Raw genomic sequence first — 25,069 nt, forward strand, 5'->3', positions numbered from 1 at the left:
GGAATGTGAGTAAGGCTCCTGCTCTGATACTGGACTCTATAGGAAGCCTGCTATGGAACGTAGCCAGGAAATTGCTGTTGGAGCTTGGCAAGTAAGTTCAGGATTTGAGCCTTAAATTGAACACATTTAAACTGAGAAATGTTGGCAGTTCCATGCAGGACTACAGGAAAAACTCAGGTCAATGTTTTCAGCCTTCAATTCAGAAACCTGTAAAAAAATTTAAAACTCAAATCATACTGATATATCCTAATAATAGTTTTACATTAGGACACTCACCCAGCTTCGGCACTTTCAGCAGGATACAGCTCTATGGCTTTTTTTTCCGGGAAGGTAGGTTGTGATGAAGTCATTACAGTGTTAATCGTCACATGACGCTCATAATGGTCTAAAATTGTTTTTATTTTTTCTTTTGACACACCATGAACATTCCGTCTATGGAGAAAATAGACAATTTCAAATACATACACTGGATAACAAAATAAAAGAGAAAGCCGACTCCAATAAATTAACCGTTAAAATCTCAAGACGATAAAATTTAATCAAAAAAGTAGGCTTTGGTGATTTCATCAGAACATTTAATGGTAGCTCAAAGTCCTGGAGAGTTAACTGTTTCTCTCTATTCACCTAGATGCGACCCGACGTGATGAGCATTTTCAGCTTTTTCTGTTTTATTTCATATTTTCAGCATTCACTATATTTTGCTTTTGCACAGCACCTGAATGCTTCTTCCCAATACTTTTCTGTACTGCTGCCAAAATCAGGAATATAAAAGGCTGATATGATAGGGCAAACATAAATTGTGAGTGACACACTCACTAGCTGATTGAATGCATCACCAGCAGCATGAGATATGACTTTCTATACTGTATTTTGGAACAAAAGGATGGAAATGCCAGAACTATTAAACTTCCATTTATATCAATCTTGGACAATTCTGGAACAAAATGAATTCACTTATGGTGGAAATGGTCATTTGTATCAGCATTCAGCACAGTATTTGCAATTGGCATTTATGATTATCACAATGCAATAAACATTTCCACTAGATCTGAACCCAGACATTTGGAGTTCAAATGCAGAATTCCCAGTAGGTGCAAATGCAGATAAATAGAACCATTAAAAAAGGCCAAAGTTATTTAAAATGCAATGGATAAGGGCCTAGAATAACTAAAGAATTATTTATGATAATTTTAAACAAGCCATTGTTAAAGAAAGCATATTAAAATACAGCAGAATTTCGATGGACTGATTCCAGAGAAAAGAAAGTGAGGTTATTAGGAGATTCTCTGTTTTTATTTCATCTGGAATAGAGAGGTATAGATTTAATAGAGGATTTATAAATTAATTGGCTTTGGGCAAAATGAATATTTTGTCTAGTTAGGGAGTCAATGAAAAGGGGCAATTAATTTTAACCAAAGCTAAGACAGCAATGGCAGAGGTTATGAGAAATTTTATTTCATAAATTGAAATTTGATTTTGGACTGCTCTGCCAGAGGGAATGGTTGAGTTAAGGCCATTGTATCTTCAAAAGGGAAGATCTAAAACAAAAATGAAGCAGAGCAAGAAACACAAACATAAACAAAACCACTCTTAAAAGAAACAAGATAATGCCAACACTTTGACCAACAAACAGCCCTTCGAGTTATGTAATTTTGACTTGCTTTGCTAGAACAAGTCCTCTAAACTTTTTCTGTACCCACTGTAAAAAGTAATAATCTCAAGGATACCTTTGCTGGAATGTAAAGTAAGTATTCTATATGTTCTTCTGATGTGGATATTGTTCAAACACTAAAATAAGCATTTTAAAATGTGTGTTAACATGGGTCAGTTGATAGCAATCTTGCTTCAGTCAGACAGCTGTAGGGATCCAATTCCAGGATTTTAAGATATGTTTTAACGGAGCTCTGCACCATCAAATGTGACATATTTCAGAAGTAAAACCAAGGCCAGTCTATTGGGCCAAATGAATGCAAAACTATCAATCTATTATTTAAACAGAACCAAGAACTTCTCCCCACATTCACTCTAAGGCTGCCACAAAAATCATGATGTGCACAAATATCCTACCTCATTTCCCAACATAATCATTACACTTTACAAACAAATGAAGTGTTTTGGATTGTCAGAAATATTCAAGGTTATCGGGTGAAATCAAGATGGTTGAGTGAAAAATCATGTTTGACCAATTAATTGTAAGTCTTTAAAGATATAACATGTGCTGTGAATAAAGGAGAACTGCTGGATGTGCTATACTTGTTGTGGCACCTTATCAAACGCCTTAACAAACTGCCTTAATAAAGGTTATTGTGAAAACAAGAGCTCAAGGTGCAGAAAGTAACATACTGGTGTGGATAAAAGACTGGTTGACAAAAAGGCCATAAATGGAAGAGGCCATATACAGGAAGAGGACATTTAGTATATTTCGGCATCAGGATCGGCACAACGTTGTGGGCTGAATGGCCTGTCCCGTGCTGTACTGTTTTACGTTCTATGTTCGAAACAGTTTTTTTTGGTCTTATGGTCTTATAGGGCTTTGTGAGATCACAAGTGGAATATTAAGTACAGTATTGGTCTATTTAAGGAAGGATGTTAGTGTTTTGGAAGCAGTTCAAAGAAGGATAACTATAATATCTGGAGTGGGCAGGTTGGCGATGAGGAAAGACTGGATAGACTAGGCTTGTATCTGTAGAAGTTTAGAAGAGTGAGAGGTGATTTGATTGTAACATACAAGATCATGGGCAGGATGAATGTGGAATGGATGTTTCCTTTCATAGAGCAATCTAGAACTTGGCATCACTGTTTAATAATATGGGGATGTCCACACAGAGCAGATGAGGTACAATTTTTTCTCCAAGTGTTGTGAGTCTGAGTAACTTTGTTCCTCAAAGAACAAAGTCATTGAATAATTTTACAGCAGAGGTAGATAGATTCTTGATAAGCAGTGGTATAAAATTTTAAATTGCAGGTAGACTGGAATGCAAAGTTGATGTAACAATCAGATCAGCCATGATCCAGTTGAATGACAAGCAGACTTGGGGACAAGCGAGTGGTCTACTCTTGCTCCTAATTTGAATATTCATAGCATGCGACAAGTAATTTAATTTCCTTCAGGTAAATAGATCACAAGCAAATTAAACAGTGTTGCAGTAACTTCACATGACAATGATAGAAGAAATAAGTAACCTTACCGTTCAAGCTCACGTGGTTTAAACTTCCACCAAGTATTTGGTTCACGAAATGCAACTTTATAATTGTATTTAAAAGCCTTTACAAAACAAATAAAAAGATCAAACAGTTGGCGACAAAATAAATTAATCTGAGGCAAGTATGTGTATTTTTGAAACAGATTCCCAAGTATCAAAATACCTTAAAAACTTGGTTTTTAAAAGTTAGATATTCATATATTAATGCAATAACATTATACATTCACAAGAACATACACTAAAACAAAATTCATTCTACAAATTATTTTATACTCTAAACTTTAAAAAAATATCTTGCTCATAACAATTTGAAGACACTACGCCCTCTTAAACACTTGGACCACATCCATTCCCTCAATAATACTATTTGTAACATATTCCAATTTTTTTGTTCTACTTTTATTCAAATTCAGTAGCTCTATCCAGTAATCAAAAGAACATGTGATCCAGAATGATTATTCATTCACCTTAACTTATGCATCTTGCTTTTCATCTCAAATTCATTTGCCCAACTTATTTCTTTTCCAAAAAGATTTAAAAAATCAGCTCAGGGTAACTTTATTTTTTTGTCAGTAAAGAGGCTGTTAGGTATAGACGGATGAATAACCATAGCGTTAGTTTTAATTTTAAAATTAAATATGTTTAGAATTCAGAACAATCACTGCTTACAATAAGAATATACAGAAAGGTTATTGAAATAAAAGCAATATAAAACGTTACAAAGTATTTGCAAGTTAGTAGCAATTGAAAACACTTGCTTCAAGGGAATCAAAAAATGGTGAAACATTCCTGTGTTATGTGCTTGTACCAAACTAAGCTGTCCTTGAAGGATAACAAACTCTAGAATGCTTTACATGACTGTCTGATCGGGCAGTAAAAAGTCCTTTAACCAGTAATAAGCCCTTTCAGTTCCATGTTGAATGATGTGAGATAGTAGGTACCTGATACGTTGAAAATACATTGTGTGTGTTCTTGAATGCAATATTAACCAGAAGTATCCTTTGAAACTTGTATCAAAAACCCTTTCAAGTGCATACTGCCATAGGTCCAAATCCCAGCAACAATGTATTTATGGGCATTTGGAGAAGCATAGGCTGATTAGGGACAGTCAGCATGGCTTTGTGAGGGGCAGGTCGTGCTTCACGAGCCTGATTGAATGCTTTGAGGATGTGACAAAGCACATTGATGAAGGTAGAGCAGTGGATGTGGTGTACATGAATTTTAGTAAGGCGTTTGATAAGGTTCCTCATGGAAGGCTCATTCAGGAAGTCAGGAGGCATGGGATCCAGGGAAACTTGGCTGTGTGGATTCAGAATTGGCTCGCTCATAGAAGACAGTTATAGATGGAGCATATTCTGCCTGGAGGTCAGTGACCAGTGGTGTTCCGCAGGGATCTGTTCTTCGACCCCTGATCTTTGTGATTTTTATAAATGACTTGGATGAGGATGTGGAAGGGTGGGTTAGTAAGTTTGCTGATGATTGGTGGTGTTGTGGATAGCGGAGAAGTTTGCTGTAGATTACAACAGGATATTGATAGAATGCAGGGCTGGGCTGAGAAGTGGCAGATGGAGTTCAACACGGAAAAGTGTGAAGTGATACACTTCAGGAGATCGAATTTGAAGGCAGAATACAAGGTTAATGGCAGGACTCTTAGCAGTGTGGAGGAACAGAGGGATCTTGGGGTCCATGTCCATAGGTCCCTCAAGGTTGCCACGCAGGTCGATAGGGTTGTTAAGAAGGCGTATGGAGTGTTGGCCTTCATTAGTCGGGGTATTGAGTTCAAGAGCCGTGAGGTAACGTTGCAGCTCTATAGAACTCTGGTTAGACCACACTTGGAGTATTGTGTTCAGTTCCGGTCGCCTCATTATAGGAAGGATGTGGAGGCTTTGGAGAGGGTGCAGAGGAGATTTACCAGGATGCTGCCTGGATTGGAGAGCATGTCTTATGAGGATAGGTTGAGTGAGCTGGGGCTTTTTTCTTTGGAGAGAAGGGGGATGAGAGGTGACTTAATAGAGGTGTACAAGACGATAAGAGGCATAGATTGAGTGGACAGTCAGGGAGTTCTTCCCAGGGCATCAATGGCTAACACAAGGGCACATAATTTTAAGGTGATTGGAGGAAGATATAAGGGGGATGTCAGGGTTAAGTATTTTACACAGAGAGTGGTAGGTGCGTGAAACACACTGCCGGCAGAGGTTATGGGGGCAGATACATTAGGGATATTTAAAAGACTCTTAGATAGACACATGAATGATAGAGAAATGGGGGGCTATGTGGGAGGGAAGGGTTAGAAAGATCTTAGAGCAGGATGAAATGTCGGCACAACATGTGGGCTGAAGGGCCTGTACTGTGCTGTAATGTTCTATAATGATTTTAAAATAGAATTGTTTCAACATCAAATGTGGACATCTGCTTATTTAAGATTCCAAGTAAAATGCCTCATTTTAAAATGGAGATCAATTTATACCTGAGCATCTAACATTTGATCTGAACTACTTGTGCACAGCACAATCAATGAGATTCTGATTATCTGCGGTAATCCATTCCAACAGCGACTAAGTTTTATGATGCTTAATTGATTGCACCATGTAAGGAGTAAAACAGCATAGTGCTGGTTAAACCAGTATACATGTTTTTACGACACCACATGAACTCAGGTTGAGGAACATCCTAGAAATTCTGCTTGAGTGTGCATTTTATTTTCACTTCACACTGCATATGTCTGTATGTAAACTGTCATATTTTCAACTAACTTACATTCTGAAAATAGTTTTGTAAAAATTTTTTAAATTAAAGGACTCCCCAAACTAAATCACTGAACAACAACATCTATTAGTTATATTGCAACTTAAATTTAGTAGCTTTGAGTAAAGGCTGGTAACCTAACCTGAGCCTGAAATGACCCCGCTATATTAGTCTGTGTTGGGTCCAGTGACCATTTTGTTTAACATTTGTGTCAACAGTTCAATTCTTGTACTAAAGGGGTTTGCTCCAAGTTATATTCCATTGCTTACATTTAACTAAAACGGGTAACTTGGCACCAGGTTTATAACTCAACAAAGATATAATTAACAAGTATAAACAGCAGGTTAATAATTTGCTGTTTGTTTAATAAATAAGATAGGGACTGCAGGGGAAATGATGTGTTGTAGCTGCAGCATGTGGGTGCTGATAGAAATCATCAAGATCCATGGCTACCATACTTTGCAGCAAGTGATTGAACTCAAACAAATTTGCCTGAGAGTTGACAAGCTGTTTGAGATTTGGACACTGCAATTCATCTGGGAGGGTGAAAGTTACAGAACACTTTGTTCCAATAAACCTATCATGTTAGGATAACTTCCCTAATAGACTCTGAATGACATTATGAACTAACCCTTTCTTATTGCACAATACCCTGTCTAGGATAGCCTGTTCCATTAAATGACTGCTCAAAATACTGGACCAAAAAGCCATTCCATACACATTCTAGGAATCCACAGTTTCAGTAGTCTATAACATAGATTAAAGTCACCTTTGATTATTACCCTTCTTATGCGCATCTTTAATTTCCTGATTGATGGCATCATCTACATTACCACTATTTGGACCTCAGCTTTTCACAATATTTCTCAATGATTTGAATGAGGGAACCAAATGTAGTATAGGTGACCTCTGCATTACGGTCATTCCAGAAATGGAAATTCACACTTACAGAATTCATAAATCACCACCCAAAAATTTGAGATACGGAATACAATTTACGTTCATAGAATTTATGTGGAAAAAAAGCAAATAAATAAGCACAAAATTTATTTCATTTTCATCCTGCACTTCTTGACACATGTGCAGATGATGCAGCTTTGCGTTATGGAAAATCGTGAAGGAACCATTTTCTAGGAACGCAACCCACCATAACGTAGGGGTCACCGATATTTCAAGTTTGATAATAACACTAGCATGCTTGGGACTGTGAAATTGTGAGGAGGATGCAAAGGTGTTTTAAGGTGACTTCAGACAGATTGAGCAAATGGGTAAAATCATAGCAGATGCTCATAAATGTAAAGTTACCCATTTGATATGAAGAACAGCTTAACTTTTAAATGATGTTAGACTGGGAAGGGTTGATGTACTTTGAGACTTGAGAGCAAACAAGCAGGTTCAACAAGATTTAAATATTGGAGCAAAGATGTCTTGTTACATTTATGCAGGGATCTGGTAAGGCCACACCTGGACTAATGTGTGTCTGGAGAGGCAGGAGAAATTACGTTAACTAGGTTTATATTCACTAGGGTTTAGAAGAATGAAAGAAGATCTAGTGGAAACATACAAAATTCTGATAGGGAAAGCAGTATTCTGACAGGATAAGACAGACTAGATGCAGGAGGATGTTTCTCCTGGCTGGAGTGTCCAGCAAGATGAACCAGAGTTTCAGATTACAGGGCGAGAGATTTTGGACTGAGATGAGTAGAAGTTTTTTCACACTGAGGGTGGTGAACCTCTGGAACTGGCTGTACATTCCTGGTCACTGAATGTACTTAGGAAGGAGATAGATATATTTCTAGATGCAGAAGCTATGAAGGGAGCTTGGGGAGAACATGGGACTATGGTATTGATCAGCCATTAAGTCAGTGTCATAAAAACAGTCCCTTCAGCCCACCATGTCTATGCTAACCATTGAGTACAGATCTTTACTTATCCCATCTTCAAGTATTTGGGCCAGAGACAATTATTTTATATACCTCTGTCAGATCCACCCTTAGCCAGCCTATTGAGTCTCTCCTCATAACTGAAACACTCTGTCCCAGACAATATCCTGGTGAATCTCCTCTGTACTCTCTCCAGTGGAATCATAGCCTTCCTATAGTGCAGTGACCAGAACTGTACATAGTACTCCCACTGTGGACTAACCAACATTTTATAAAGTGGTACCAAAAACTCCCTGCTCTTTTATTCTATGCCCTACCCAATGAAAGCAAATATCTTGTATGCCTCTTTAATCACCTTATCTACCTATGCTCGATTTGTTTACCAAGACCTGTTGCTCAATACTACCTCGGGTCCTGTAGTATATATTGTGTACATCCTACCCTTATTAGTCCTCTCAAAGTACATCACCCCACAAGTACTAGGATCAAATTCCATCTACTACGGCTCTGTCCATCCCACCAATACATTAATATTGTTCTGTAGCCTATGACTACCCTCCTCACTATCAAAAACACACCAATTTCTATTCTCTCTACACTCATGACTGTGTGGCTAAGCACAACTCAAACACCATTTATAACTTTGCCGATGACACCACTGTTATAGGTAGAATCTCAGATACCGATGAGGCAACAACAACCTTGCACTCAATGTCAGCAAGACCAAAGAACTGATCATGGACTTCAGGAAGAGGAAGTAGGGAGAACACACCAGTTCTCATTGAGAGGTCAGTGGTGGAAAGACTGAGCAGCTTCAAGTTCCCAGGCATCAACTATATGCAAATTTACTAATCTATATTCATCCCAAATCATTAGTGTAGGTAACAGAAAGGGCCTCAGTCACAGCCTTCCAATCACAAAACAACCCTCTACCCACATGCTATACAAAATTGAAGAACTAAATGGCCTACTCTTATTCCAGTTTTTATGTACAATTGGTCAGTTAAGGGAGGTAGTGGGGTGCGACTATGAATGAGGTAGTTTTATGTTGGAGGAGCCACAGCAGTGGTCCTGAATAAGTATGAAATTCTTGCATTCTGTATGGACAAGAGCACTGACTACAGAGAGGTTGAACAAAATGACAATAGCACCATGATGCAGGGGGCCATTCCAATCGAGGAATGAAGCAGTGATTGGGGGCTATATTGTTAGTGGGATAGATACTGTTTTTGCACCTGAAGTGGGAAGAAAAATATCCAATTGTTATGATCCAAGCAGAAGGTTCTATTGAAATAGTATGAGCAGCTGGTGTACAGAGTAAAAATCAGAAACAAAGGCAAAAATGTCTCTATTACACATGTTACATGCAAATTGGCATTAAGGTCAATGGAACCAGAAAGCTGAACGTAAAACCGTGTGGCATATAGAATAGAAAAACACAAGTTAGAGTCAGAGTAGGATCAATGGTTTAAAAAAAATCAAAACTTAAGGCTCTTGATCTGAATGCACATGACACTCATCACCAAGTAAGAAAACAGATACAGGCGATCCCTCATTATGGGGGGGGGGGTGGGGGGGGGGTGGGGGTTGCATTCCGAGGAGACCATTCATATATTCATATCATGATTTTCCATAACACTGTTTTCCATTGAATCCCATGTTATAAGTGGAGATGCATTCCTATGGGAGGTTTTTCACCCAATAGTAATGATAGTACCACAGCTGTTGTTTCACAGTGGGGGGGCACTGAAGAGATGGCCTTGTCAGTTTCCGAAGCAAATCTCTGAAGTGGCCAGCAGTTGTGCTTAGAGACACAAACCACTGCAGATGCTGTCATTTGGAAGCAGCAGCCTGTCTCCACTTATCACCTTCCAGCCTTCAGTTTGAACGGATACATACACTTTTAAAAGCATATCAAATATAAATAAATTAGTTTAATGATATAACTCACAATAAGTAAGTGATCATTTAGGTTTACGACTTGTACTTAAACTTGCTGGCCCGGTTGGGGGTAAATAACATGAAAAACCCTGGGGGGGGGGGGGGAATTGCTAGACAGCAAAATAAACCTACCGTGCTACAAAAAACACATTATCTTCACGTGTTAAGAAATGCCAGTTGAAAAAAAAGACATTTGTTGTTTCTTTCACATTTTGTATTTATTTAATTCCCTCCTCCCCTCACATAAATTCCATTAGAGTGAATTTTATTCCATATCTCTGATTTTTGGACAGCAATTTCCAAATTCCAGAAGGGTGGATTTCTGTAATCTGAACAGTCATAACACATGGGGTACTTGTAGTAGAAATAGAAATAAACAGGCATTGTTACTGACACACATGGGGTACTTGTAGTAGAAATAGAAATAAACAGGCATTGTTACTGACAGTTACAATGTAACCAACTTTGGGAATTAAGTATTCCAGGATACTTAACTTTTAGAAAACATATGGAAAATGAAAGGGCAGTAGGAGCCCTGATAATAAGAGAGGGGATAAAGGCAATGGAGAGAAAGGATCTTGCTTTGGTATAGCTGAGAAAGAGCAAAGGGCAGAACATTGGTGCTGAGTTGGCTGTAGGTCTCCAGACAATATTAGAAATGACAGGCATTGGAGACATCAGTAAATCAGGGCACTACAGTAATAATAGGGAACTTTGATCTACATACAGACTGAGCAAACCAAATTTATTAAAAGATAGTTTTTTAGATCAGCTTATTGAGGATCCAACTAGGGAACAGTCAACAAGTTATCCCTGCGTTATGAAGGGGTTGTGTTCCGAAAATAAATTCGCAGTTTTCCAGAATGCCTCGCTGGGAGGTTTTCTAGTGCTACTTGGGAAGGTTTAAACTAGAGTGGCAGGGGGATGGGAACTATAGCAGCAGGGCAATAGGTGGTAGGGTTGAAGGCAAGAAAGATGGTATGACAAGTAAGATTGAAAGGAAGGACAGCAAGGGACAGGATAATAAACCTGGTGGGGCTGATGGGCTGAAGTATGTTTATTTCAATGCTAGGAGTATTATGGATAAGGGTAATGAACTTAGAGCCTGGATCAGTATATGGAATTATGATGTTGTTGCCATTACAGAGACCTGGATGCATGAGGGACAAGACCAGCTGCTCAACATTCCTGGGTTTCATTGTTTTAAACATGATTGGGGGGGGGGGGGGGGGTAAAAAGAGGTGGAGGGCTTGCTCTACTGATAAGGGAGAATACCACAGCAGTACTCAGAGAGGACATACTGGAGGGCTCAGTCACAGAGGCAATTAGGGTGAAACTCAGAAATAGGTATAATTACACTGATGCGATTATCCCATAGGCCTCCCAACAGCCACTGAGACGTGGAGGAACAGATAAGTAGAAAGATTATGGAAAGGTGCAAAAACAACAGGGCTGTCACAGTGGGGGATTTTAACTTCCCCAGTATTGATTGGAACTTCCTTAATACAAGAAGCTTAGATGGGGAGGGATTTCTTCAGTGCATCCAAGAGGGTTCTTGAAACAGTATGTGGAGAGTCCAACTAGAGGAGAGAACATACTGGACCTAGTTTTGGGGAATGAGCCAGACCTGACAGTGGGTGAACATTTTGGGAATAATGACCACAATTCATTATGTTTTAAGATAGTAATGAGTAAGGATAAAATTGGATCTTGTGGGAAGGTACTAAATTGGAAGAGGGCAAATTACAACAGGATAAAACAGGAAGCTAAGGGGCATTAATTGGGAGCAGCTGCTGTCAGACAAGTCCACATCTGTTGTGTTGGAGTTATTTAAAGACCCGCTGATCAGAGTTCAGGATTGGCATGTTCCGGTAGGGGTAACGATAAGGATGGTAAGATGAGGGAACCTTGGACAACCAAAGAGGTCCTAAACTTGGTCAGGAAGAAAAAGGAAGCATACACAAGGTTTAGGAAGCTAAAATCAGACTGGACCCTTGTGGAATGTAAAGATAGCAGGAAAGTGCTCAAGCAGGAAATTAGGAAGGCCAAAAGAGACTGTGACATGTCCTGGGTGAGCAGGGTCAAGGATAATCCCAAGGCATTTTATACTTATATTTAAAAAAAGAGGATAACTAAGGAGAGGGTAGGTCCACGCAAGGGTACAGGAGGGAATTTGTGCTTGGAGTCAGAGCAAGTGGCTGAGGTACAAAATGAGTACTTTGTGTCGGTATTTACCGAGGAGAAGAAATTGGAGGATAGTGACAACAGAGTGGGGCATGCTAACGTGCTGGGACATTTTGAGATTGAGGAGGAGGTAGAGCTGGGTCTTCTGAAAAGCATTAAGGTGGATGAATCCCCAAGGCCTGATGGCATATATCACAGAATATTGAAAGAAGCAAGTGAGGAGACTTCTGGGGCTTTAAACAAGGATCTTTGTGTCCTCACTAGCAACAGGTGAGGTCCCAGAGGACTGGAGAGTAGCAAATGTTCAAGAAAGGAAATAGGGATAATCCAAGTAATTATAGGCCAGTGAGCCTCACATCAGTGGTAGGGAAGCTATTGGAGAGGATACGGAGGGATAGGATTTATGCACATTTGGAAAGGCATAGTTGCTTAGGGACAGTCAGCATGGCTTTGTGCGGGGCAGGTCATGCCTTACAAATTTGATTGAGTTTTTTTTGAGGAGGTGACAAAGGTGCTTGATGGACATGGACTTTGGCAAGGCATTTGACAAGGTCCCTCATGGTAGGTTGATTCAGAAGATAAAGATGTATGGGATCCAGGGTTAATTGCAAGTTTGGATTTGGAACTGACTTGCCCATAGAAGACAGAGAGTAGGGGTGGAAGGCTATTATTCTGGCTGGAGGTCTGTGACCAGTTGTGTTCCACAAGGATCGGTGCTGGAACCTCCGTTGTTTGTGATATATGTCAATGATTTGGATGAAAGTGTCGATGGGTGGATTAGCAAATTTGCAGACGACACCAAGATTGGTGGAGTTGTATAAAGGAGTATCAAAGAATACAGCGGGATATAGATCAGTTACAGATATGGGCAAAGAAACAGCAGATGGAGTTTAATCTGGCAAGTGTGAGGTGTTGCACTTTGGGAGGTCAAATGAAAGGAGAAAGTATACAGTTAATGGTAAGCCCTTTAATAACATTAAGGTACAGAAGGATCTTGAGTATAAGAGTAAGGAAGTTATGCTGCAGCTATATAAAACTTTAGTCAGACCACACTTGGAGTACTGTGTGCAGTTCTGATCACCCCATTATAAGTTATCTTTATTAGTCACATGTACATCAAAACACACAGTGAAATGCACCTTTTAGTGTAGAGTGCTTTGGGGGCAGCCTGCAAGTGTCACCATGCTTCCAGCACCAACATAGCATGCCCACAACTTCCTAACTCATAGGTCTTTGAAATGTGGGAGGAAACTGGAGCACCCGGAGGAAACCCACGCAGTCACGGGGAGAATGTACACGGGGGGGGGGGGGGGGGGGGGGGGAAGCAGAGTTTAAAGGCAACGTGAGGAGCAAGTTTTACACAGAGAGTGGTAGGTGCCTGGAATGGGTTACCAAGGGTAGTAGTGGAATCAGGCAGTTTGGTGGAGTTTAAGAGGCTTTTAGTTAGACACATGAATACAAAATGAATGGAGGAATATGCATGATAAACAGGACATTTAGTATAAATCAGCATCAAGATTGGCACAATATCATGAGCCAAATGGCCTGTCTAGTGCTGCACTGTTCTATGTTCTATGAAACCCTATTTCCCATTGAATCCCATGTTATGTGGAGGAGCATTCCTAACAGATGTTTCTCTCTCAACAGTATTGATGGGTACAATATTGATGAGTACCGCAACTGCTGATTCATGGCAGGGGGCCACTTAAGAGATTTGCTTTGGAAACTGACAATGCAATCTCTCAAGTGACCAGCAGCTGCATTTGGAGACACAAGTGACTGCAGATGCTTAACACATTCCAGCCTTCAGTTTGAAGGGAGACGTACACTTTTAAGAGCATATCAAATATAGGTAAGATAGTTCAAAGGTATAACTCACAACAAATAATTGGTCATTTATGTTTACAACTTGCACATAAACTTTCTGGCCCTGTTCCAGACCTCTTGAGGGTAAATAATAGCTTACTCCCAGATATTTGATAAATCTTACATAAATCCTCCCTCCCTCAATCCCTCCCCAAATTCCCTGATGAAATTCTAGCCTGAAGTTTATTTCCTGACTGTATCTATAACCCTTGATTGGAATCAAACCTGTAAATCACTCCTAGTTATTTCCCTCCCTCCCCCAGAATCCCACAATTAGATCCACCCTGCAGCACATTCCTGGATGTCTTTTGCAACAAACAATCTGCTGGAGCAACTCAGTGGGTCAAGCAGTAACTGTGGGAGAGGAAGGAATTGTTGACTTACAGGTCAAAACCTGCATCAGGACTGAGAGTGGAGAGGGGAGATGGCAAGTATAAAGGAGGGGAGGGTTGGTGAGACAGGAGCCTGAGTTGATTGGTGGAGTGAGGAGAGTGAAAGATGACGGACAGGCTCTGCCAAGTTAGGGAGGGGAGGGGAAGGGGTGGAGTTGTGAGACAGTGGCAGGTGGAAGATCGATGGAAGCAGACAAGGAGGGAAAAACGGAAAAAAAAGGGGAGGAAGATGGAGCGCGGTGGAGGGAGGGGAGGGTGAAAGCTGGACACAGCTGCTGGAGAGAGATAAGCAGGAACACAAAGGGCCACCAGTGCTGGGAATCTGATAAGTAAAGGAGGTGATAATAGGAACCACTGGCGGAGAGGTGAATGGCAGTTGGAGCCGGAACCAGATAGGAGAGATGGGGGGAAGCCTGTGAGTGAACCATGTGTGCAGTGGGTGGATGGAACCAGGAGGTGAGGGTTACCTAAAACTGGAAAACTCAATGTTCATGCCATTGGGTTATAGATACAAGGTGTTGTTCCTGTAGTTTGCATTGAGCCTTACCCTGGCAATGGAGAAGGCTGAGAATGGACAGGTCTTTTTCCTCTTTGTCTGCCTCCATCTATCATCCACCTGCCACTGTCTCTCAACTCCACCCCTCCCACCTGGTGGAACCTGCCCATCATAGAACAATACAACACAATATAGGCCCTTCGGCCCACCATGTAGTGCCGACCTTCAAACCACTCCTAAAACTATCTAACCCCTTCCTCCCACATATCCCTTTATCTTAAATTCCTCCATATGCTTAAACAATCTCTTGAACTTGACCAACGTATCAGCCTCCACCACCACCCCAGGCAGCGCATTCCAGGCACCAACCACTCTCTGGGTGAAAACCCTCCCTCTGACGTCTCCCTTGAACTTCTCCCCCATTACCTTAAAGCCATGCCCTCTTGTATTGAGCATTGGTGCCCTGGGAAAGAGGTGCTGGCTGTCCACTCTATCTATTCCTCTTAATATTTTGTATACCTCTATCATGTCTCCCCTCATCCTCCTCCTCTCCAATGAGTAAAGCCCTAGCTCCTTTAATCTCTCCTCATAATCCATACTCTCTAATCCAGGCAGCATCCTAGTAAATCTCCTCTGCACCCTTTCCAATGCCTCCACATCCTTCCTATAATGAGACGACCAGAAGTGGACACACTACTCCAAGTGTGGTCTAACCAGAGTTTTGTAAAGCTGCATCATTACTTCGTGGCTCTTAAACTCGATCCCATGACTTATGAAAGCTAATATCCCACAAACTTTCTTAACAACCCTATCCACCTGTGTGGCAACTTTCAGTGATCTGTGCATATGAACCCCCAGATCCCTCTGCTCCTCTACACTGCCCAGAATCCTGCCATTTACCTTGTATTCCACCTTGGAGTTTGTCTTTCCAAAGTGTACCACCTCACACTTCTCCGTCTGCCACTTGTCAGCCCAGCTCTGCATCCTATCAATATCCTTCTGTAAGCTTCTACAGCCCTTCACACTATCCACAACACCACTGATCTTTGTGTCATCTGCAAACTTGCTAACCCAGCCTTCCACCCCCTCATCTAAGTCATTAATATCACAAAAAGTAGAGGTCCCAGAACCGATCCCTATGGGACATCACGTCACAGCCCTCCAATCCGAATGCAATCCCTCCACCACAACCCTCTGCTTTCTATAGGCAAGCCAATTCTGTATCCACACGGCCAAGCCTCCCTGGATCCCTTGGCCTCTGACCTTCCGAAGAAGACTACCATGTGGAACCTTGTCAAACACCTTACTAAAATCCATTTAGACCACATCTACTGCACTACCCTCATTAATCTTCCTGGTCACCTCCTCAAAGAACCCTATCAGGCTAGTGAGGCAAGATCTTCCCTTCACAAATCCATGCTGGCTGTCCCTAATCAGTCCATGATTCTCTAAATGATCATAGATCCTAACTCTTAGAATCCTTTCTAGCAGCTTACCCACCACAGACACAAGGCTCACTGGTCTGTAATTCCCTGGACTATCCCTACTACCTTTTTTGAATAAGGGGACAACATTCGCCACCCTCCAATCCTCCGGTACCATCCCCATTGACAACGAGGACTCAAAGATCCTAACTAACAGTTCAGCAATCTCGTCCCTCACCTCATGAAGCAGCCTGGGGAATATTCCGTCAGGCCCCAGGGACTTATCTGTCCTAATATTTTCTAACAACTCCAACACATCCTCTCTCTTGATAGCTACATACTCTAGAACATTACCCTTACCAACACTGTCCTCAGCATCATCAAGACCCCTCTCCTTGGTGAATACTGAAGAGAAGTATTCATTGAGAACCTCACCCACTTCCACAGCTTCCAAGCACAGCTTCCCACCTTTGTCTTTAATCAGACCTACCTTTACTCTAGCCATCCTTCTGCTCTTCACGTACGAGTAAAAAGCCTTGGGATTCTCCTTAACCCTACTCACCAAAGCCTTTTCATGTCCCCTTCTTGCTCTCCTCAGCCCCTTAAGTTCCCTCCTTGCTACTCTATATTCCTCACGAGTCTGTCTGATTCTTGCTGCTTACACCTTATGTATGCTGTCTTCTTCTTCCTAACTAGTTTTTCCAACTCTCGTTACCCACGGTTCCTTCACCCTGCATTTCCTTCTCTGCCTCACCGGTACAAATTTATCCCTAATACCCTGCAAGAGATCCCTGAACATCAACCACATCTCCATAGTACATTTCCCTTCAAAAAAGTCATCCCAATTAACACTCAAGTTCTTGCCTTATAGCCTCATGATTCGCCTTTCCCCAATTAAATATCTTCCTGTCCTATTTGCTCCTATCCCTGTCCATGACAATTCTAAAGGTTATAGAGCAGTAGTCACTGTCCCCCAAATGCTCACCCACTGATAGATCTGTCACCTGACCCGGTTCATTACCTAAAACTAGATCTAATATGGCGTTTCCTCTAATCAGTCTGTCAACATACTGTGACAGGAATCCGTCCTGGACACACTTAACAAACTCTGCCCTGTCTAAACCTTTTGGCACCTGCTTAGTGCCATCAATATCTGGGAAGTTGAAGTCTCCCACTATGTTATTTTTGCATCTTTCCAAAATCTGCCTCCCAATCTGCTCCTTAGTATCCCTACTGCTACCGGGGGCCTATAGAATACTCCCAGTAGAGTAACTGTTCCTTTCTTGTTCCTAACTTCCACGCATATTGACTCTAGAGAGGATCCTTCCACATTATCCACCCTTTCTGCAACTGTAAGTGTCCCTGAACAGTATCGCTACCCCCTCCTCTTCTCCCCCCCCTCCCTATCCCTTTTAAAACACTGAAAACCAGGAATATTCAATATCCATTCCTGCCCTGATGTCAGCCATATCTCTGTAATAGCCACAATATCATAGACTCATGTACTTATCCCTCAGTTCATCTCCCTTATTCCTGATGCTTCTTGCATTTAAGTAAATGCACTTTAGCCCATCCAGCTTACTACTTTTATAGCCTGTACTCTGCTTCTCCTTCCTCAAAGCCTCTCTACCTGTTAGATCTGACTTTTCTCCATCCCCTTCTTCCTCTGACCTACTCCTCTGGTTCCCATCCCCCTCGCAAACTAGTTTAAACCCTCCCGAACCACCCTAGCAAACCTGGCTGTAAGGATATTGGCCCCCCTCAGGTTCGGGTGTAACCCGTCCTCTCTGTACAGGTCCCACCTTCCCCAGAAGCAATCCCAATGATCCAAAAATCTAAAAACCTTCCCTCCTGCACCAACTTCTCAGCCACACATTTATTTGCCATCTCCTCCTATTCCTACCTTCACTATTGCGTGGCACAGGCAGCAATCCCGAGGTTGCTACCCTTGAGGTCCTGTTCTTCAGCCTTCTGCCTCGCTCCCTAAACTCACTTTTCAGGACCTCATCCCTCTTCCCACCTATGTCATTGGTACCAACATGAACCACGACTTCTGGCTGTTCTCCCTCCCGCTCAAGAATCCTGTGGACCCGATCAGTGACATCCCGGACCCTGGCACCTGGGAGGCAACATACCATCTGGGATTCATGCTCACTGCCACAGAACCTCCCATCTGTTTCCCTGACTATTGAGTGCCCTATCACCACTGCCCTCCTCTTCTCCTCCCTTCCCTTTTGAGCAGCAGGACTGGTCCCAGTGCCAGAGACCTGGCTACTGCTGCTAGGCCCCTGCAGGTCATCCCCCTCAACAGCTCCCAAAGCGGAAAACCTGTTATTGAGGGGAAAAGCCTCCGGGGTCCTCTGTACTATCTGCCTGTTCATCATTCACACTTATCAATTCACCTATCACCTCGGGTTCGTGTCTCACCACTCACCCTCTCCTCTTTCTATCTCTTAGGCCTGATGCACTGTTTCAACCTGAAACTTTGACACTTCCTACACCCCCTACTCACCACCCCATCCCCCCACCGCCCCCACACCCACAGTGCTGAATTCTTCCAGCAGATTGTTTGTTGCTCCAGATTCCAACATCTGCAGTCCCTTGTGTCTTCTGGATGTCTTTTATTCTATATGTAAATATCACAAACTTTTGACTGAATGTTAGTCTGTTATTCACTCCTGTTATTCTATTTATAAATGCCCTGAATCCTTCAATTAGATTCCAGCCTGTTTCTCACTCTTGCCTATCCAACTGTACCTAAAAAAGCCAAAATCTTCGATAGATTCCTTTATTTTGGGTTTTATTGTCTGTGTCTCATTTGTCTGGACATCATCACAAGAAGCCCTTTCCTGGACACACAGCCTTGGCCAGCCTTTAGCAACTGTATTGAATTTTCCACTGCAAATGAATTCAATGAGAATCAATTTATCATTTACCATAACCTTTCAATATCCAGGACTGTTAGGGATTATTCTGGAGTTACGAAATTATGGATAGCATAATTATAGATTAATTAAAATGAGAGCCAGTCTTCAGGAAATAAAACCTGTTCACAGTTTAAGTCCAGCTGATACTTTAAGGCCATTGAAACAATCAATGGGCATGGGGTATTCTGATTACGTACCATTGAAACTACGCAGAGGAAGACAATATATTAATGTTCATGTTAATTGGTGGTCATTGAAAATTTCAGGATGAGATCAGCAAAGACATTAAATGGCCATCTCCTGTATTAACACATTGTTAAAGGCATATACCTGCCACTTAATTCACAGCTCAGGACAGGTCTGTTTCATCACTTAATATTTTGGCTAGTTGTATATTCAGGAAGCCATTCCTCAACACTGGAAAAAAAAGGGAAGTATACTTTGGGTGTCTGAAGTTTGTGCTCAGAAAATTAAATTAAAAGACTGAAACATCAACGTCTTGATTGAATAAGTGTAATAGACTATGTGGCATTGTGGCTCTGTTACCTTTATAGTCAGGTTTCTGTTTTCTTGATGATTTGGCCAAACTCATCTAAGGTTTAATAACACTTATGTGTGTAACAATTGGATGCCGCGATCACTGTTGAACTCTATTACTTTGTTGTAAAAATGGAACAGTGAAAACAATATCAGTCTTGCATTAGGTTGCTAATCCTCCAAGATTACTAAGGAATTGCCAGGAATTGAATATTGATCTGCTGGAGTCTGCTGCAAGCAACCCAGAAGAAAAGTCATAGGGGCATTACAAAGGATAGGGTTTTTTTTTCCCTGTTTGTTTGAAATTAGTTATAAATATAATGAATAAAGAGGCTGTTTTATGGGACAGGGCAGTTAGAGGTAGGAGGTTATTTGATGAAAGCACAAGGAATGGATCAAACCAGAGTTGGTAACACTAAGCTTCACACACATGGCAAGCTGCATTTTCACATGTGCAAACTGCTGCAGGCTTTTATAGAGTCAGGAAAAAATAGATTATATAGAAGAGAGCAATTTAAGATATAGATTTTCCATTTTGCCATTTTCCTGAATGACCCCAAAACAGCTTTTTAAAACATTGTTATTATTTTCTTTGGATGGAAAGGTCTGAACTTGTCATTAAAATATGGTTTTCAGATTTGTGTGTAGGTGCAATTGTTAAGCTTTTTGCCTTTTGGATGTCTTATCCACCATAAAATGGATTATTGACCTGTAAATGTTTTATACATCTTGCTTCAAAGAGAAGGGCACAGATGCACAGACAAATTGTATACCAAATGCATGAACTATTGAGCAAGAAACACCGCTTAAGCCAGGATTACTATAGCAGGTCGTCCTGTATAACATGCCCTGCGATATGGAAAGGAACAGAAGCCACGATCTGCATGGTCAAATGATGTTTAATATTTATGTTCAATTTGAGGTTTATGAATTGAAATTACGGATCTTCATGTGTCAACCTAAGGCTACAGTAAATAAGCCTTGTTTGTTGTGAATCTTTGAACTTCTAGTTGAGAGATTTATTGGACCCTTAAACCTAAAATAATTGGTAAAATCTGAGTTTATTTTACATGTAATGGGAATTATTGCCCTTCAACCTTCCAGTCAGACTCTTTGTAGGCTTTGCTCAATACAAGAGGGCATGGCTTTAAAGTAATGGGTGGGAAGTTCAAGGGTGAAGTTAGAGGGAGGTTTTTCACCCAGAGAGTGGTTGGTGCATGGAATGCGCTGCCTGGGCTAGTGGTGGAGGCAGGTACACTGGTCAAGTTCAAGAGATAAGCATATGGAGGAATTTAAAATAGGGAGATATGTGGGAGGAAGAGGTTAGATAGTCTTAAGCGAGGTTTAAAGGTTGGCACAAGATGGTGGGCCGAAGGGCCTGTATTGTGCTGTATTCTATGGTTCTAAGCGGTCGGACCAGCCGCTACTATTTCAATATGCCAAGAGGCTCTGCTAGTTGGGATGTGCTACCATTGTAAATATGCAATTCTGCAAGGTTACCCATCTAAATTCAAAATATTAAAGTAGGTAATTACAGCCACTGTTATAGTTAACATTTATTGTTGTCTTGTGTTTAAAAAAAACTATATAAACATTGTGTGAGGAGAGATAGATTCTCTCCAGAAGATCTGCTGTGTTAAATATAAAGATCTTTTATAACTCCTACCCACATCTTCTGTGTGGCTCAGTTCAGTCAGTCACAACAAGGAGCACAGCAATATTTCAACCATTATTTATGGGCAGCAAGTCAGAAACTTTAAAAGCAACAGTATGATTTTGCTAATACTGCATTAATTAAAGAAAATGTTTGAATAAAACTTGCTAAACTGCAAAGTGAACTAACCCCGCTAAAAAAGAGCCACATTATCTGTGTATACATCAGGAAAAGAGGTGAAAAAATATACAAAATTTCTGTGGCATTTTGTGTTTATTTAATCTTTGTATTAAATTCTTTCTCCACATAAATTCCATAAGAGCAAATTTTATTCCATATCTATGATTTCTGGGCAGTGATTTGTGATTTCCATTAGGACGAATTTCCAAAACTCGAATGGGTGTTACGCAGATTTTATCTGTATTTTAGATCTAGTATTGTGCAATGCAAACCATTAACTAATAATCTTGCAATTAGGAGCACCTTTCAGGAGGAGTGATCATAACGTGACTGAGATTTATGTTAGGTTTGAAAGCAAGTTTGTTCAATCTGAACCTGGTCTTAAATTCAAATAAAGTACACCACAAATACTTGAGCCAGAAGTTGGCTAGGGCCAGGGAAACTTGATTAAAAAGATATGACAGTGCATATAAAAACATACAGTACATATTTAAAAATAACCAGCCAGACCAGTCAGGAATAGTTTAAAACAGTAATACACAACCAATTCCCCACCAGCTCCCCAGCGGTGCTGCCTTGGTCCAGGACTTGCCAATTATTCCAGGTCTTGGGGTCACTAACTTCCCTCTCCCTCAGCACTGGCAAACCCAAAGACCAATATTCCAAAGGAAAACTACAATACCCACTATAGTAAAACACACTCCAGCAACTTTATCCCAGTTCTGTCAACCTGGACCACAGTATATCTCCACATCAACAGCATTGTTATTTCATACAATGTGTATTTTCACTGAAAGCTGGAATGAGGGCTTCTGTTCATGATGTATTATTGCAAAGTTTGATTAAGACAGATAAAATCATAACCACCCTCAACCAAACCAGGAGTAAAAAAATCTATCAATCCACATTTATTCTCAAATCTTTATCACTTAATTATTTTTCTCTTAGCAACCAATTGTAATCTTGTGGCCAAAATAAAGTTCAAAACAATGGTACATTGCTAATTTCACAAAATTTGATTAAATTCACCTACAAAACTACCTTTGGTACCTGAGAGAGCCTTTATTAATGTTTTATCATAGAAATGTCAAATAGTACAATAGAAGGAGGCTATTCTGGCAATCAAGTCTGCAGAAAACCTTTCCAAGAGCAATCCAGTCAAGTTTTTCACTGTACCTTGATACAAGTGGCAATAATAAACCAATTCCAATCAGGTTTTCTTATTCTTTCCCTACCTCGCAAGTCAAGGAAGGTCTTGACCTGGACCAGATATTAGATTATTAACTAGGACGTTAACTTTGGTTCTGACCACCACAGAAATTTCAGCAGTGCATTAGTACAAATGTGTCAGTACTTTACTAACCCATAAAATGACAAAACTTCAAAAAGTGCTCAATTGATTGTAAAGCATTTTGGCACTTTCACTGATATTGTGAAGTTTGACTTCTTTCTTAATTCGGCTTACAATTTAAGTTCAATACTAATTTCTTTGATGTGATTTTAGAATGAATAGTCTCAAATTACTGCTCCACTAAAATATTCAGCCAATATTTTACAAAAACCTGCCTTTTATTTTGTTGGCATCCCTTGAAAAAGTCAATCATTTTCTCTAAAATGTTTTAATTTTCTATTCTTTTGTACCATCCATTCATAAAGTCTTCTTCCTGAATAGCTTTGCTGGATTCTAATTTTCTGTAATCGTGAAAGATATACAGAAATCTATTGAGTTATCCCCAAAATCCTCCTCTCCCCTGAAGTATATGAATTCTCAATGAAACCATCTTGAACAATGTACGGAGCACTGACTTAGCAACTTCAATGTTTTTGGGATATGTTCTGACTTGTTTCCATTATAGCTGCAAATAGGGAATGCTGATTATATATGATGTGGGTTTTGAATTTAATGCATTTGTATTCTTCAAAAAAAACTATGATGTTAAACTAAGATGTTATCATGAACATAGCAAAACATATCAAGTACATAAATCACTGAACAAAAGTAATCCAGTTCCCCACATATTTTCAACAAAATAGCTGTTATCCTTGATCCACATTTTGCTTCAACAGCAAAATTATCAGGTTAAATTTGACATAAAAATGCATAGAAAACAGAATTCCAGAAATAGCTGTTGCAGTACATGTCAATAGATTTGTTGTTGTAACTAATGTTGCAAATTTGGAATAATGCTGCATTGATTATATGATAAAAATGATTGAAAACATTAAAACTAATACATTTAGGATTATTGCTAAATCACTTCTATGACCACAAGAAATTAATTGTAATTATTGCATCCGTTTCTGGTCACCACATTTCAAGGATGAGACGGTCCAAGAGAGGGTATTAGAGAATTACTGGAGTGGATCCAAGGATGAGAGATTTCAGCTACATGAGGAGACTGGGTTTGTTTCCTTAGAGAAATGTATATTGAGAAGAGATTTGATAGAGGGGCACAAGATCACAACTGGTGTAGATAAAATAAATAGAGGTGTGGCAGATGGATCAAGGACTAGTGGGCACAGATTTAAAACTTTGGGCAAGTGATGCAAGAGGGATGAGAGATAACTTTTCGTGGAGGGTAGTTATAATCTGGAATTCATTTCCTGCAAGAATGTTGGACCAGACTATATCAGAGCTTTCAATAAGAAACTGGACAGACATCTGAGGGAATATAATTTGCAGAGCACAGAAACGGACCCTTTGGATCACCACATCCATTTGACTTTTTGGCCCATCTATAATAATCCCATCTGCCTGCATTAGATCCATGCCTGTCATAAACATTGTGATTGTATCTGATTCCACCACTACCTCGGACAGAAAATTCCATATATAAACTACTCACTACTTGTTCACAAGATCACAAGACAAAGGAGCAGAAGTAGGCCATTCAGCCCATCGAGTCTGCTCCGCCACTTCACCATGAGCTAAACTATTCTCCCATCTAGCCCCAATCCCCAGCCTTTTCTCCATATCCCTTGATACCCTGACTAATTAGATACCTATCAATCTCTGGTTAAACACCCTCAATGATCGGGCCTCCACAGCTGTACATAGCGACAAATTCCATAAATCCATGACCCTCCGGCTAAAGAAATTTCTCCACATCTCTGTTCTAAATGGGTAACCTCTAATTCTAAGACTGTGCCCTCTTGTCCTGGACTCACCTACCATGGGAAACAACTTAGCCACATCTACTCTGTTCAGTCCTTTCAACACTCGAAATGTTTCTATGAGGTCCCCTCTTATTCTTCTGTACTCCAATGAATACAGTCCAAGAGCCGACAAACGCTCCTCATATGTTAGCCCTTTCATTCCGGGAGTCATCTTCGTAAATCTTCTCTGAATCCTCTCTAACATCAGTACATCCTTCCTAAGATAAGGGGCCCAAAACTGCACACGGTACTCCAAATGATGTCTCACCAGTGCCCCATCGAGCCTCATCAACACATCCTTACTTTTATATGCTATTCCTCTTGAAATGAATGCCAACATAGCATTCGCTTTCTTTACCACCAACCCAACCTGGAGGTTAACCTTTAGGGTATCCTGCATGAGGACCCCCCCAAGTCCCTTTGCACTTCTGAATTTTGAATTTTCTCCCCATCTAGATAATAATCTATTTATTTCTTCCAA

At 40.5% G+C, this 25,069-nt stretch overlaps 1 protein-coding gene across 1 annotated transcript in view; it reads right to left on the reverse strand.

Annotated features, from left to right (window-relative positions):
* n4bp2 (NEDD4 binding protein 2) overlaps positions 1–25,069 on the reverse strand; it is a 74,985-nt gene that overhangs the window by 25,393 nt on the left and 24,523 nt on the right. The window contains exons 5-6 of the mRNA XM_052041963.1: positions 3,189–3,265; positions 277–432 (exon numbers count right to left, since the gene is read on the reverse strand). Of these exons, the coding sequence (XP_051897923.1) occupies positions 277–432; positions 3,189–3,265 (233 nt within the window). The remainder of the gene's footprint in view (positions 1–276; positions 433–3,188; positions 3,266–25,069) is intronic.

This window comes from Pristis pectinata, chromosome 2 (genome assembly GCF_009764475.1).
Source record: "Pristis pectinata isolate sPriPec2 chromosome 2, sPriPec2.1.pri, whole genome shotgun sequence".
Lineage (NCBI taxonomy): Eukaryota > Metazoa > Chordata > Chondrichthyes > Rhinopristiformes > Pristidae > Pristis > Pristis pectinata.